Below are 16,483 nucleotides of genomic sequence, written 5' to 3'. Positions count from 1 at the left end.
GCTTATCACAAAACTTGTCTGTATAACATTGTCTCTGTCAGAATGTGGTCTTTTAGAAAGTTGTTTGTTAGGCCAACCTGTTATCATTCCCAGAACTTTCAATTTCACCACTTTGTCTCGCCCCTTGGCGTCTCATACAGACACACAAGGTGCCCTTCAGCATCTGTATGAGATACACCAGACTTTCAACTAACTCTTTATACTTCTAATGGGCAGTATCCGGATAACAATTAGGACAGGTACAACACGTTTCACATGTAGTAATTTTATTTCCAGAGTTATTTATTCTACAAGGAGCAGGCTTGGCTGTGTTGGCCACATCAAACAGGCTACTTTAAGGTTTGATCTGGAATTAGTAACGATAAGCATATTCCCGTAATTAGAACCAGGAATAATGTTATGACAGCACAGCAGCTACTTGCCTGGCTGATGAAGTGCTTTGCTCTTTCTCGCTAACATTTGTCTTTTTTGACTCGGTCATGGTACTCACTCGAGGAAACGTCACAGCTCAATGAACTTTCCTCTCTTTCATTGTCCCACCTGACAGCAGCAGCCTCCGCATCCCTCCTCCTCCTCTTCTTCACCATCATTACATCATTGTGGTCTCGAAAGAGCACCTGATTGGTCAGTGCTCAGGAACATATCATGGGAGATGTCACATTAAGTGTGTCAAGACAAAAAATAATCTAGCATGCTAGACTTTGCGTTGCAGTGTCCTGGGGCGTCCCAGACGCTGCACAACAGGTTGTTCAACATGTCACACTACACGAGTACAGATGACCAACTGTTGTTCATTATATCAATGCAATTAATTCCTTCTGTTTAATGATGAATGTCGTATTTTCAGATTTTTTGAGGCTGATGTTGAATCATGAGAACACCTTAACATCTGTAGATTTTCCTCAGCTTTTATCACACGCTGCACTTGTGGCTGTCCTATCAAAACTGAATGCTACCTTCTTTGTGAATTGTCATGAAGGACAAACAGGTTGAATAACAAAACAACAAAACAATTTGATTCTGTTGGTAAAATATTATTTACACACATGATTTATAGAATCTTGTCTTTGAAGCGTTTAGTGTTAGGATCTGCCCTCGTGTCTGTCCCTAGTGTTTTCCTTTCCCCCCTTTACCTTCGTGTTATTTGTCTGTCTGTTTGTTCCCCTGTCTGTCTGAGGCTGGGTGTGGTTTTCTCCTCTCCCTGCTCTCACCCCTGGACCTGTTGTGCATCAGACTCATTAGACCAACAATATATAGCCTGGCTTTCTCCTCTAGTGGTTTCCAGATCGTCCTGATCCTTCCCATGTGTAATAGTTTTTCTTCGTGTGAGTATCGTTGAGATGACTTCTTCAGAATTCCTTTAGTGATTCCTAAAATAGTGCTAATATGTTGGATTATATTTGTTTTTTTGGAGTTCCATTAAGTGTTTTCTCTTTTTCAGTGCTTTCCGGCAACATCCAGTGTCTCGCTCTGCCCTGGCCCCTCCAGTTGTGTGTTTCATTTCCACTCCTTGAGAGTGCGCTTTCAGTTTAAGACTTTTTGTATAATACATTGACTTTCTTTCATTCATTCTGCTTACTGCATCTACATTATTTTAGTAAAGAAAACATTCCAGGGTTAAAATCTTAACATTTAGAGACAATTTGGCTGTTCAATTAAAAATAATTGTGATATTAATAGTTAAAACTCTTTAAAGCCACTTGACTCCCTAAAACTGTATTTTAACCCCTCTGTTAGACATCTATAACGTCGTCATGTGATTTTAGTCTGATTTATTTTACCTCTCAGTTTAACTTATTTATGTGATGGTTCTCGTATCTGAGGCAGTTCCCAGTTGTGCTGTAGTGAACTTGAGTCGTGATCTACACTGACCCGTTTGAACTTTCGTATTCAGGAAAGAGAGAAAACATCCGTGGGAATTTGTCGCTTTGGTGCAGCAAACTAACCGCCGCTGTTCCAGACCAGAAGATGGCGGTAATGAAAGCCGAAAGATTTACCTGATTACAGGCCGAGGAAGAAGAAAAGTTTCTCCGCGCATGTGTAAAAGTCTGTAGTTTCGGGCGGGATGATTCAAAACAACATGGATTTTGTGTCAGCGCTGCGGTTTCTGAAGTTAAAAGAAATACCAGACTGTAAGTTTGTGTATTTTGTCTCTGATGTAAACGACATTTCTATTACATGGAATGATGCCGATTAAATGAAGTCTGATATTTTAAAATCAATTAAGGTTGGCTTCTAACGTAACGTTAGCTTTTTTCCGGGTTTTGTGCCCTGTCGTGTTACAAGGACTAACAGCGGTGCGCATCACAGTCACATATCTTGCAAAAAAAACAGTGACGCTTGGTTTGAAAACAAAACGCATTTTAAGCAAAGTTTCAGTTTGTGAAAAAATTGTTAGGAGACGGTGGCGAATTCGGCAACCAAACAAGTGGCCACACACACTGCGACTTCAGATGTCAGTTATCTTCTGTCAGTAAGCCCAGTTTTTAGAGCCATGTTGTAACGTTACCAACGCTTAAACGCCTAAAGTAGACAACGTTAAATTAGCAAGTTTGCAATGGGAGTTTGGCGCTAGATTCTCCAGACAACGTTACGCATCAATGTAGTTACTACGGGAGAAATTGGAACGTATGTATAGTGATTATGGCCGATAGGTTACTTGAACATTAATTTTTCTGTAAATATAGCATCAGTTACGTGTCTGTCTGTTCTGGAGGTGATGGTGTTATTTTTACAGGATCCAGGGATTAGTGGTCAGTCAATCGTAACTAAATTTAATTGGTAGCTATTATGATGATTGACTAACATTAATCGTTGCAGTCTTTCAAGCAAAAATGCTTCTCAGACTCAGATTTGATGGTTTTCTTTGTTATGAGTGGTATTAAATTGAATATCTTCGGACTTCTGGCCTTTTTTCTACTGTGAGACTAAGCGATTTAATCAATTTATTGTGAAACTAATCTGCAGATTAATCGATAATGAAAATAATTCTTAGTTGCATCCCTACTTCAGCGGACAAAACAGGACTGTCACTGTGGGCTTTGAGAAACTGCAATGGGCGTATCTGAGATTTGACAGCCTAACATGATGTTGAGAAAATCTCGAAAATTGTAGTCAGATCAATAGATAATGAAAATAATCACTAGTTGCAGACCTATTTAAATGCCTCTGAAACTTCAGACAGACATTCAGTCATCACCAGCCTGCTGATGGTGTTCCTCATGTGTTAGCATCTGTTTCTACAACTCTTGAGTGGTTTAAGTTCAAAGGAGCAAATGCCATTTTTCCAAGTGAAAGAGACAAAAAAAAGAGAGAGAGACAATGAGGATTCCAAATTATCACCCTCAAACATTTGCCAGCTTTTAACTTCCCACAGAAAACAGAGTTCTCCCAGTTGTGACATACTGTCTCCCGTGGTCTGGTATCACTTCATTTAATGGAACAACTGTTGTGTTTTTCAGCCTGGGTGGACGAGGTGTGGGACTTAGAGTTCACAGAAAGGAAACCACTGGATGACACCACAGAGGAAGAACTTGCAGCCTGTGGAGACAAGACCTTCAGAGCCCTGTACCAGTGTTTACTGGCCCATGCTATTGACCAACAACAGTCTGCAGGCAGAGATGGGGCACAGGTAAATCTGATCTTGTATAAAGCCACTCCTGCTCCAGAGAACACAAATAGAAGGATTATTTGAGTTTTGCTCGACTAACTTGAAATCATTTATATTTTACAATTCTGTTCTTCACTTTCCAAATTCTTCTGCAAGTTTCTAGAATGATTCCACCCTTTACAGACTGTCCTTGGTTTCTCTTTGTCTGTTTCGTTCTTTCTTTATTTCGTAAAGAGTTTTTACGAGTGATCAATATATAAGACCAAGCTGCAACAGGTCAGTGCAATAGATTTGGATAAGATAAGATAAGATAAGGTAAGATAAGACTTCATGGATCCCACGCTGGGGAAATTTAGTTGTTACAGCCAGCAAGTATTACAAAGAGCACAGTGGCATAAAGAGGTCAAAATAAAAAAGTATACATGGTACAGAATAGAAAAACAACTATGTATATGTATATTTTTATAGATAATAAAAAACAGTAAATGCCATAAAAATCTTACTATTGCTATCTATTACTATCGTACTATTGCTAATATTCTTATGAGAAAACCAACTAATGACGTGTTGTATTGCACTTGAGAAACACTAGGTCTATGTATATGCACAATATATACAGTTTATAAATGCACTGTTGCCAAAATGGATAATAAATTGTGTTACTGCACAGTTGAGATAAATATACAACTTAGAAATTGCACCAGATGAAATGGATAATGTGAGCAGATATTAGCATTGATATAAGTTATAGTATAGATATAAGCATAGTATATGTTACTAAGGTGTTACTGGCCGGAAAAAGAAGCAGCAAGCCCTTCAGAACAGACACTCTACAATGACAGTGCTTCCTGTCTTAAACTAAATTAATTGCTGCTCTGGTATGTTCAAAAGTAAATTCAAGCACCTCTTAAACAACATTTTTACACAAACTCTGGAAAGGGACAACAACTTTTGACCCCTGCTTCGGCTCTGTGAGTTGGTAACTTCAGCCTTTAGCTTAGCATTGTCTTTGCACAGGGCAGATCCACAACTCGTTGACTGAGGTTCTGTGCTGCAAGTTCCAGGAACAAGGGACGTTAGCCATGGTCCTCCACTGTGAGCTGTGATCTAGTTTTGAGTCAAGCAGGATGTGTCGCTCTAGAAGCATGGTGATAGGTATATTTTTTCAAGTCTGGTAGCAACAGTAAGTGCGAACTGTTCCCCATGTTGAACTGCAGACTATCTGGGCGACACTGGGGGAGAACGGGCTGTCAGTCAAGTCTCTGGTGGCTGTGCTGTCTGTCTTTGTCTTGGCGGGAAAAGCTAAAGGGGCCAACGTCCAGCAGAGAGTGAACAGTCTGCACGCTGCCTCAGTCTACCTGCTACTGCTGGGAATCCCAGGTGAGGAAATCTGAGAAGTATACACATAAAATGGTCCACATTGGATTAATGAAGCCACAAACTCACATTTTTGAAGACTGTAGCAATAAAGTCCAGATTATTGTTTTGTCTTCGGACTTTTGAAGCAGGGAGCACATACTGTATAGCTTGTTTTCTTCACCAAACTGCTTGTGTGTGAATCAGTATACATTGTATTGTATATTTACAGTTGATTCATGAAAAATACTTGAACAAAAAACATCAATTTTAAAGAATGTAAGTGTATCAGTGGCTCCTATAATGTATTCCTACGAAGCAGATTGGATTTGACACAACAGGTAATTCTATTTCATGACATCTTGTGTCTTATCTCTTAGACTTTGCTGTCATTTCTGTCAGATTTCTTGACATTTTATTCATCAAGTTAGCTGCTGAGGTGTGGGAACAGGGTGCTATCACGAAAACAAAGTCTGACAGGTCAAGAAACACAGCCTGTTTAAAATCTAACATTGTTTACATTCATATTTACAAGCTAGCAGTCTTCTTCACTGCCTTTATTGATGCGTTGCTGTGCTTTCTGTTGCATTACTGGCACCTGTATATTAGTGGAATAGTGTGAAACCAATGGCAGGAATGTGTATCTGCATACACGTGCACAAGACAAAGAAAACCAGAACCCCCTCAGGAGAAAACAGCTCCATAGAGCTACTAGAGGTCAAAAACTCCACAGGCAACCTTAAGTTCACAAGCTGTTCCCTTCATGAATAACTTAAGGGGTTGCCCATGTCTCTGTGCCTGTGTTCATTCTAGGGAGCATCGCCAACAAGGTTTTTCATGAGGTCTTATTGGACACGTGTGCAGACTTGGCCTCTCACTGCTGGCCTCAGGACTCTGGAAAGAAGCGCAAGAAAGATGGTCCTAAGAGTTCTCAGGCAGAGGGCAAACGCTCCAAACCACAGCGGAAAGACCCTCATGAGGTACACTGTTTTATCAGAAATCACTCAAACCCTCGGGACAAATAAAAGAGGTGATGGCATAAAAATTGTTGTCTAGCAGGATTATTACTATTATTTTATTTATTTATTTATTTTCGGTTCTGTGAAATGGTTGAAACATTTCTGGATGTGTCGTGATGAAGTGAGAGATACCATGATTGTGCCACCAAGGACACATTTTTAAGATAGTCCTATCTTGAAACTTTTCGTTGATGCAATGATAATAATAATCTTTCAGTTTCCCCTCTGGAGGATTATCTTATCTGACACAGGTGGATATGTACAGAATGTGATGAGCTTTGGTGGGATGACAGAGGATGTGTTGAGGGTCTGTGGAAATAACGGTGCCTGTCACTGTTACCTCAGATGGAAATGGATGAGGCAGAGGAAGAGGAGGAGGAAGAGGAGCTTCATTTCACTGGCCAGGACTTGATGAAGATCAGAGATACTGTGGTTCTCTTGGTTCAAAGCCTCCTCAGACTCCTGCAGTCATTTCCACTCAAAGACCATCCACAGAGTGCCAGCAACTGCATGCATGTAACGAACGACTCCACCATCACGCCTGTTTCATAATCCATACTGCTGTATCTTCATGTTTGAGGAGTTAACATGTTTACTTTTTTCTCTGCAGATCTTCAGTAAGCTGCTGTACTTTGAGCCAGTCATCGGAGAGCTAACCTTTGCTGCTGTGCAGTGAGTTTTCTTACGTCTCTGTCTTGTTGAAGAGCATTATCCAGGACGTGAAAGAACTGACACTGATGTTATTTCTGCGTAGACATATCACCAAGCTGAGGAGTGTTCCTGAGATGGCTTTCTATGGTCTGCAGCTGCTCTGCTTGCCAAAACACGGAGACCAGAAAGACGTAAGATCCAATAATCATGTTGCTGGTTTACAATGTAAACATGTAAACTAATCTCCCTAAATACCACCTTCAGGAAGCAAAGATTCTAAACATTTTCTGTTTTCTATGCAGCTAAAAGCACTGATTTGTGCTTTAAATGACTACACTTGCCATATGCTGAATATGACATGTTGCTTCACTCGTGCTTGAACAGTTACTTGCATGGGCTGTGGATAAATTCCAGATGTGATGGTGAATAACATATTTTGTGCTTAAATACTAAGATAAATACTAATCTAAGCTAATGTCTGTTCAGTCCCTGCGGAGAGTTTTCCACCAGCTTCTCTATGTCATCCTGATGATGAAGAAAGGCAACAGAGGGAAGCCCTCCCTCCTCGTACCCAGCCAGGCCATCCTCTCGACCCGTGACCAGGCCATCCATTTTGTTTGGTAAACATCTGTGTTTTGATCAAATGTTACGGCAAACGTTTGGTTTACAGCAGTTTTGTTGAAATTTGAATCAAGGGAGGATCATTTTATTTAGTCTCAGAGTCTTTGAAATAATGTGCTGAGCATCATCTTCACAAGCCTGCAGTGAATGACAGGTGCGAAGGTCGGCCCACACATTTCAGCATGAGATGCTTGTTGTGTCATTGGTAGAAAATCATCAGCCTTTTTTCACAAATTGGAGCTGGGACAGTCAATAAACATACTGAAAGAGATTCTGAGTGGTTCAGTGCTTAACTTTAAAATGTAATGCTTAACAGTAGGGATGTCCCTCTTGATCCAAACACAGAAGGGCCTGATTCAAAATGATCAAATTTCTTAACTTATTGATGATATGAAATTGTAATAAATGTGGGCAGAAAGCACTGCCACTAAGTCACAATCGTTAAATAAACACAGGATACAGGGATGCATAGAACAACAGGATCATCCTTATTAGTTCAGTAACAACTATTTGACAATTCATAAAAGGGGCTACAACAGCACAACACCAAAAAGCTCCCACTGTGAAGTCCTCTTAACATGGTTCAACACAGGGCCGGACTCCAATCTTAAGGCACAGTACTGAAAAGTCACTGTTGGAGTTGCGGGAACTGAAGGAATACTGTTGGAAAGGCAGAACAGAGCTTCTTCCCTCACAAATGGTCTTTGTCAGAGTGGGAAAACTGGCCTGCAAAGAGGAACCAACAACAGACAAGTTTATTTTGTTCTGTCATGTTACTGTCTAACATGAATAAGCATCAGCTGATCAATCCGCCACTTTACCTGGTGAACGCTACAGGGTTGGACTGTATCCTGTAACCACAGTGAAGTGCTGTTACACAGATCTTATATTGTACCAGAGGTTTTGCTATTAACATTATTCAGTCTGAAAGGCCAAGTACCAACATAATATTTAGATGCTGCATTTTTTTTTCCCAGTTTTGACAGTAAGGTTCAAATTTCTGATGACCTTTTATTAGAAATTGTGACCTTTGTTTTGCTTCTATTGACCTGACAATTGAGTACTCGGCACTAGCCTCTCTGACTGAACTCACAGTCACTCATTGGTCTGCCCATATCATGTTAACATTCTCACGCTGATTCCCTCTGCATGGCGGAAAAGACTGTTCTCCCTGAGGAGACTCAGATCCTTCAGTGTTTGCAACAGGCTGCTGCAAATCTTCTAGCAGTCTGTAGTAGCCAGTGGTCTGTTCTTTGCTACAGTGTGCTGGGGTGGTGGCACAAAAGCTGGTGAGGCCAGCAAGCTGAGGAAGCAGACTCTGTGGTCGGGCTGGAACTGGACAGCACATACAGTACATCTGTATTAATTAGGTCAATTACATCATACATTGTAATTGTCAAAAGCATAATATGAAAATGGTGACACTAAGCACCTCTAGCTTCTAATCATTCCTTTATTTTTGTAGATGGATAGAATGTAAAGATTGGAGCTAACGCTTCACATCAGAATCACTTGGATGTTGATCAGTTGGTCAGATTATGAGCTGTTTAACTGCAGATATGTTACAAACCATGTATAACTTTATACACGACTTATGTGTTTGTGATTACAGTCATCTTGTGAATGAGCTGAAGGAGTTGGTGCTGCCTTTTCTACAGATCCTCCTGCAGCATATCTGCTTCCAGGTGAATTCCCCAGCAAACACTCAGCATGATGCACTTCATACAAAATACAAATGACTGTTTGTGTAAAGGTCATGTAGTCAATGTCAACCATTTATGCCTTAAAGTTTTATGAACACAGTCAAATTCAAGAATATTAACAGATTGCATTGGTAGGTACATAGTTGGTTGTGATATTTTTATTAGGTGATGCATTAGTATAGCTGTGATATAATACCTCTGCTGTGGATGTTTAGATGGTGGAGAAGAGTGAGTTTCGAAGCCATGGTGCCCAGGCTGTGGGTATGCTGACGTCTCAGATGGAAAGTACAGACTATGCTAGCTTCATCAAGTGGCTGTTTAACTTCTCCAGAAGCTCAAAGGTAACGTCCCAGCGGTGTGAGAAATGAATTTCAAACGCTAGATGTTGGTGTATACTCTATATATATATATATATATTTATATTTTTATATTTTTATATCAATTATGATGATTGCAGGTTTTTGAACAAGCTCAACTTACACAGCATGACTTCCTCCTTAAATTTAGAATGCAAACATGAAAATTCAAACAATAATGCATCACTGAGATCAAACAACTGAATTTCAGAACCCCGTCTTACAAGATATTAACTAAATATGATCTGATGCTGTGCTGTTGACACATTTTTTCTGGAGAGAATGGAGCACAAACAGTGTTTTCTGCAGCTGACCTTGAAATATTGGTCTAAGAGAGGACACTTTTGGGAAAACGAAAGCATTTCCCAGCTGCATAATCCAACAATAGCCAACTAAAAGAAAAGAAAAATGGGAAGCACGAGTTACTGATTTTGTCATTAAAATATTGCTATAACATTCCCAATAACATCCATGTCAGGACTTGGACAGGACACGTCTGGTAGGTTTAATGATTTTACAGTGACCTTAACATACCTTTAATGCTTGTTTGTAGTTTCTGTCGTCAGTATTATGTTACATCACATGAATTCAGCTGACACTTTTCTATTAAAGCTCATTAAGTCATTACTACTGAAGGCTAAAGAAAGACAGACAGACTCAATAAAGGTTGGATAAATGAATGAATGAAGAAGTGACTTTGTGTAGAGAGAAAAGCAGGCGGATGATATGGCTTAAAGTTCTTCTAATTACATGTCTATGGAAAATATTCTTGCATTTTTTTGTATTTTGCCAAAACACGGAGACCAGATAGAGGTAAGATCCAATAATCATGGTCCACAGTTCGCATTTTGTTTTGTTTATATTTATCTATAGTCATTAAATTGTGTATGAAGAAAGTATACCTACTTTATTAATAAAAACGTTTGTTTATACTTTAGCAGCACTGCAATAAATAGAGTATTTGTTTTCATATCATTATGATGATCTTTTGAACTCTTTTACCAGTCCTTTGACAACAGTAGGTCGATTATGCTGCATATGCTTTTTAGTAACCAATGAAGGAATGGCATTTGAAGAGTTTGAAGGATTGGCCAGGCATTGAAGCAAGTTGTTTTTAGGGCAAAGCCACTTTGGCCTTTGACAAACACAAATAGTGTTTTAGCATTGCAGCCCGAATGTGGGGCACCGAGGCCAAAACCAATGGTGCAATAACAACAAGTGATAATTACATATTATGAAGGTAAAATGGTATCCAATCAACAATTGGGAGTCAGTGTATTGAAACAGTATTGACTTCATTAAAACTGTAACTGAATGTTTGGCCTTCCCACAAAATGCTGTCTGATTTATTAAAATCTGAACAACTTATTATATTAATTTTATTATATTTTATAAATAGATGGGCTAAGGGTAATCAGTTAATCTATGTCAAGTTTCAACACCCATGCAACTCTTAGCATTTGAATCTGAGCTCATAAGAGCGTCACAAAAATGACTTCAAACACTTTTAAACATCAAACACACTGATGAGAAACTTTTGAAGGTGAGACGACTCGTCTCCTCATCACTACAAACACTGCAGACCCACAGCGGCTGACAGAAAGAGGAGGTCATATGATACAGAGGAATATCAGCTTTTTCTAGGAGAAGAAACGTTAATGTTACTTATAAAAGGGAGTTATTAGTAACACCATCAAACACATCATGTTTAGGAAAGTAAACATGCACATAAAGGGAACTGTTTAATGCATACTGCCGTTATAAGCTGAATGCAATTAGCTGAGAATTAGCCTGATCAGCAACCGTCAGTAATCGATTGAAACACACATTATTTATTAGTCTGTGAATTAATCAAGCCATAACTAACCACAGTTAGTGACTGTCTGGCAATCTTAAAATCTTGATATATAGGTATAGATAGATAGAGATGTAGATATCAATAGATACAGAAAAACATTGCCTTCTGTGGTGGTGTGTGTCTTTCTTTCCTCAAGCTTGGGTGAGTGTCCTCAGAGACCTGGGAGTTTGAGGGTTCTGCTCAGTATCTTAGCTGTTCCTAGGACTGCACTCTTCTGGACAGAGACCTCAGATGTTGTTCCTAGATTCTGCTGAAGCCTCTCTCCAGTTTGTAGGTCACTGCCTCCAGTGCTCTGATTACCACTGGTACCACTGTTGCCTTTACTCCCCACATCTTCTCTTGCTCCTCTTTCAGCCCTTGATATTTTTTGAGTTTCTCGCATCCCTTATTCTTGATGTTGCCATCACTCTGGATCGCTATGTCTATCATTACTGCCTTCTTCTGTTGTTTGTCTATCAGCATGGTGTCTTTTAGCATGGCCACCACCATCTTGTCACTCTGGATCTGGAAGTCCCACAGGACCTTGGCTCGGTCATCTTCCATTTTGACCTTGGGGCTTCCGGCCCATACTCAATACAGATGGTCTTGTACACTATGCCTGCCAAATGGTTATGGCGTTCCATGTATGGTTTTCCTGCCAGCATCTTACACCCTGCTACTATGTGTTGAACTGCCTAAGGAGCACCTTTGCACAGTCTGCACCTAAGATCCTGTCTGGTGTGATAGACCCCTGCTTCTATTTGGGCTGTTCTTGTGCAGCCATGATCAGTGCTTCTGTGCTTTCTTTCAGTCCAGCCACTGGTAGGATTCAGCCACTTCTCCCATCTGGCGGTGGTACATGCTGAGAAGGGGCTTGTCCCTCCATGGTGGTTGGTCCTCCACTTTGGCGTAATCAGGTTTCTGTTGCGTGAGGTATTTGCTTATCAGCTCATCTTTGAGGCTATCTTCATTATGTATTCCTGGATCTTAGTTGTTTCCTCCTGGGCAGTGGCTCTGACCTTCACCAGTCCTCAGTCTGCTTAGCGTACAGTTTCAGGGTGCTTGGGATGAAACCCTCCATGCATTGTGAGGTGCTTCCTTGTTTTGATATTAATGGCTTTTATCTTCTCCTCTGGCCAGCTGATTATACCAGCGGGGTCTCTGATGACTTGTGTTGATAGCATGGACCTTGTTCTTTCCATTCAGCCATGAGAGTTGGCTTCCTTACTCGTTACTTGTTGTAGGCATTTGGCTGTGGCTTACTTCCTTGCGGCCTCCTCATGGTTCCCATTTGCCTGTGGTATCCCAAGGTATTTGTAGCTGTCCTGGACATCTGCAGAGAGAGAGAGAGATTATAATTTACCACTTTTATCTTAATAGAGCAGTTTACCTTAAAGTATTTACCACTTTTATATTATTTACCAAGTGCTATACTGCACCATATGCAATGATAGCAATGATGCTGAATTCAAACTGAGAAACAGAGTTTCATCTTGAAATGAAACTCCCAGGAATACCCATTTAAACAATTTCCCATGTACCGAGAAATATAATAACAGGAAAAAGGGAGAAGCCCCCCCCCCCCCCAAAAAAAAACAAAAAAAAAAAAACATTAGGGCCTACAACTTTCTTGAAACACATACAACATTCAGCAGTATGGCAAAATGCACCTGTCTCTGAGCAGCTCTGAAGTAAACAGACATAATCTCCTGAAGAATCTCACAGAGTGAGAGCTTTATTAGGATTTATTTTCAGATAGGTGTTCAGTCGTAGTGTTGTCATGTTTAAAAATTCATTTTTATAAACACACTTACCGCTTGTATCTTCTTGCCCAAGTTTTTTGAGCCATGGACCACATGTCAAGATCCACAGAAGTGTCCTGGTCTTTTACTGTGCACACTGGTATTAGTAGCAATGGATACAGATCAATGATGGATGCAGGATGACTGACAATGTCGTCCTCACACTGGTGGTTGTTCTATTGGCTCTGCATCTACAATGTCCTGCTGATGGACTGAAGAACATCCATTTTGGTTTGAGTGGCAACATGAGTGCCATAGGAACCGAAAAAGGCAATGAGAAAAAACAATTTTCATGAAACAGAACTTTTTGAAGAAGAATTTAACAATTGCTGCTATACCGTTTCCTGCCACAAGGTGGCTACAGTGCACTTAAACTGTGTTTTCCATCTGTTACACTAGCATTTTTAACTTGTTTTTGTGTTCATTTTTACTCTACTTTTATGTGAAGCACTTGTCATTGCGTGTCATCACTTTCATAGCATCTTCAACAACATGCACAGTGGTGATAGACAGATACTCTTAATTATTACCACTCAACCCTTCTGTGCAGTCAATACTATGTAGAAGGCCAAAAAATATTAGAAAATGATACTGAACACATCGAACCTCATGAAAAAATTGTATCCTTATGCACTGAGTTTTGAATATTATAGAAGTCATCTTCAGCAATGCCATCATGACTGTTCAGTGATGGCATATGAAAAAAGTGTAGAAATGTACATTTCTGAGACAAACCTATTGTGCTGGCCTCTGTAGATGGTGCACCGGCTGTTCTCCATAGACGTGGTGATGGTTTTGCTGGAACAGCCAGAGAGGGGGCCGGAGGAGTGTCAGGACCCTGAGCTCACCTGCTTCCTGCCACACAAGTTCCTGATCCAGAGCCTGCTGTTCGCTCGGCGGATGGACAACTCTCCTACTGTCCAAAGCCATGCCTTGGCATGCCTGGCCCAATGTCTAGAGCTGTCATCCTTCAATGTCACCCAGGCTGTCCACAACCTCTTCTCTGCCAGTGAGAAAATGCGCATGCATGCGCGCGCGCACACACACACACACACACACACACACACACACACACACAAACTGAACCTGACCAACAGAGACACCTGAGTTGAATTTATCCTGTAAACTTAATGTAAATGTAATGAATTTGGGCTAAACTAGAACCAGTTTCAGTAGAACTTTGTAGAGCTGAAGTATGAAAACATGTTGGCGAAAATCACATCTTTGAATTATTAGATAAACTAACAAAGCATTTAATGTATTTTTAGAGCTGCTGTTGTTTGTAAACTGCTAGTAGATGTAACCTCTATATTCTCTTTGTTTAGCTGGAATCCAGACAGTGTTGGAAAGTGAAATCACAGAAGGTATGCTCTTTTGTTTCATTATTATTGGTGTTTGTTGTTTGTTTAACCACAGAAACCGATGGGGAAAAATGTAGTGTTTCTTGGAATAGAGAAGAGAAGTTTGGTTTGAGACCTACCACAGGAAAGATTGTTACCAGACAAATTTTAGCCATTATTGCTGTTAGCCTTGTACACCTTGCTTTTAAGGGATTGATTGATTGATTGATTTGCAACTTGACTTTTATTTCTGTGGTTTTGGCCATCATTCCTATTAGTAATCATCACTTTTTACTCACCAAGTTAAAATCTGAGGTCTGCAAACATAGTGAGATCACTAAAAAGAAGTCTGACAGGAAACAAGAAGAAGAAGAAACCAGAGCTGTCAGATGATTAGACAGATTAGAAACAAGCCTCCAGGTTAGTATTAACTTCTTTGGAGAGTATTACCTATTGAAAAATCCATCACAGGTTATTGACCACTGCCTGCTTTGACTTTGACCTACTGTACTTACTGTAGTTCAGCACACAGTTTTTCAGTTCAGTGAGGGATGATTAATTACATGCTCACCTTCAGTACAAGGACAAATAAAGAAGCCAAGTGCTGAACACACACAGTAGGTCCAGGAAACGTTAAGATGCTCTTGAAGATAAAAAAATATACATATGACAGAAAAGAGAACATTCTTCAGGCACTCTGAGGCAGAGCAAGGAATGAAGTTTTATTTAAAGCCTCATTTTAATTGGACATATTCAGGGTCCCCACGTCTCCTTGAAAACCAGGAAAACAGTTGACCAATACATAATGAGTAAATGTTGTTAATATACCTGGCAAGTCGCAAAAATGTTGATACTGACAACGTATTTCATGTAATAGACAATCTTGCGATGCACATCACTCATTGCGATTCCAGCATTATTTGTGTTTTTTATGGTTATGTTTGCACTTTTTGATCATGGTCCATTTTAATAGCAACAGAAACAATTCATCACTGAGACATAAGATTTTCTTTTAACATTTAACTAAAATCAGGATCTTTCCTTAACCTTAGCCAAAGTGCTTTTGTAACCTAAGCCCAACCTCAGTAATTACTGCCTAACAGTACTTTGTTACTTTGCTAGCACCGTGTCTTCAAATGCAGTGCTGCATTGTTCAGGTAAAATGGACCATAACATAAGATGAAATGTTAACGTTTGTCGCCGTTGCTCACAGTGGGTGTGATTAGCCTCCACTTAATACTGCAAGTAAAGGGGCTAACTTATATTGTAATACACTAATCAGAGTCAGTTGCAGTTAACTTTGCTTTTGTAGTAGCAGCAGAAGGTGGGGAGAAACAGAAAGTGCTTTATGGATGTCAATGGCGTGTTGTTAAAAGCTCAGTTTATTGTCCAGGGTTATGCCGAGATATTTATAGCTCTCCACGAGTTCAACAACTTCGCCATTAATGTGAAGGGGTGTCAGTGGGGTTGGAGACTGACCTGCGTGTGCTAGAGGAGTTGAAGACCAGGTCCTTTGTTTTGGAGACACTTAATGCAAGTGATTGTCCGTGCACCACTGTGTGAGATGAGAGATGGAGTCATGGTGGCTTGCAACCAAGTTGTTATTGTTGAGTAGCGCGAGTGCCGTAGTGTAGTCCGAGTATTTGAGATATGTGATGATGGGTGAGGGACTGACACAGTCATTGGTGTAGAGGGTAAACAGGATGAGGCTCAGAACTCCACCTTGTGGGGTTCCAGTGTTGGTGATGGAGAATGAGGATGTTGTGCTGCCTACTCTAACCGATTGTGGTCTGTCACTGAGGAAGCTCTGTACCTAGTGGATGAGAAGTGGTGATGGAGTTTCCTGCTCATCTGGTGCTGCTGGATTGTATTGAATGCAGAGCTGAAGTCAATGTGGAGGAGTCTACTGCATCCTCAGTTCCCCTTTTGGCCTTGTAGGCGAACTGGTTTGGGTCCAAGCGTGGTTTGACAGTTGGAAGGATGATGTTGAGAACCAGCACTTCGTGATTTTTGGGGTGAGTGCTACCGGGCGCTAGTGGTTTGTTTCTGATGGGTGGGGTTTCTTGGGTACCAGTATGATAGTGGATGTTTTCCATAGGGTGGGCACTGAGACATTCCTGTAGGACTCCCAGAAGAGGGAGTGCATGATGGGAGAGAGCTCCATGGTACACCTTCTGCACCCGTGCCT

At 40.4% G+C, this 16,483-nt stretch overlaps 1 protein-coding gene across 1 annotated transcript in view; it reads left to right on the top strand.

Annotated features, from left to right (window-relative positions):
- Positions 1-2,059: 2,059 nt before the first annotated feature.
- Positions 2,060-16,483, top strand: part of ncapd3 (non-SMC condensin II complex, subunit D3) — a 30,961-nt gene continuing 16,537 nt past the window's right edge. The window contains exons 1-12 of the mRNA XM_076743340.1: positions 2,060-2,132; positions 3,462-3,631; positions 4,828-4,990; positions 5,780-5,946; positions 6,331-6,501; positions 6,596-6,657; positions 6,740-6,827; positions 7,123-7,256; positions 8,870-8,942; positions 9,176-9,301; positions 13,712-13,964; positions 14,281-14,319. Of these exons, the coding sequence (XP_076599455.1) occupies positions 2,066-2,132; positions 3,462-3,631; positions 4,828-4,990; positions 5,780-5,946; positions 6,331-6,501; positions 6,596-6,657; positions 6,740-6,827; positions 7,123-7,256; positions 8,870-8,942; positions 9,176-9,301; positions 13,712-13,964; positions 14,281-14,319 (1,513 nt within the window). The 5' untranslated portion in view covers positions 2,060-2,065. The remainder of the gene's footprint in view (positions 2,133-3,461; positions 3,632-4,827; positions 4,991-5,779; positions 5,947-6,330; positions 6,502-6,595; positions 6,658-6,739; positions 6,828-7,122; positions 7,257-8,869; positions 8,943-9,175; positions 9,302-13,711; positions 13,965-14,280; positions 14,320-16,483) is intronic.

Source organism: Chaetodon auriga, chromosome 11 (genome assembly GCF_051107435.1).
Source record: "Chaetodon auriga isolate fChaAug3 chromosome 11, fChaAug3.hap1, whole genome shotgun sequence".
Taxonomy (NCBI): Eukaryota; Metazoa; Chordata; class Actinopteri; order Chaetodontiformes; family Chaetodontidae; genus Chaetodon; species Chaetodon auriga.
The sequence above is the reverse complement of the archived record's forward strand: the minus strand, read 5'-3'. Positions and strand labels throughout refer to the sequence as shown.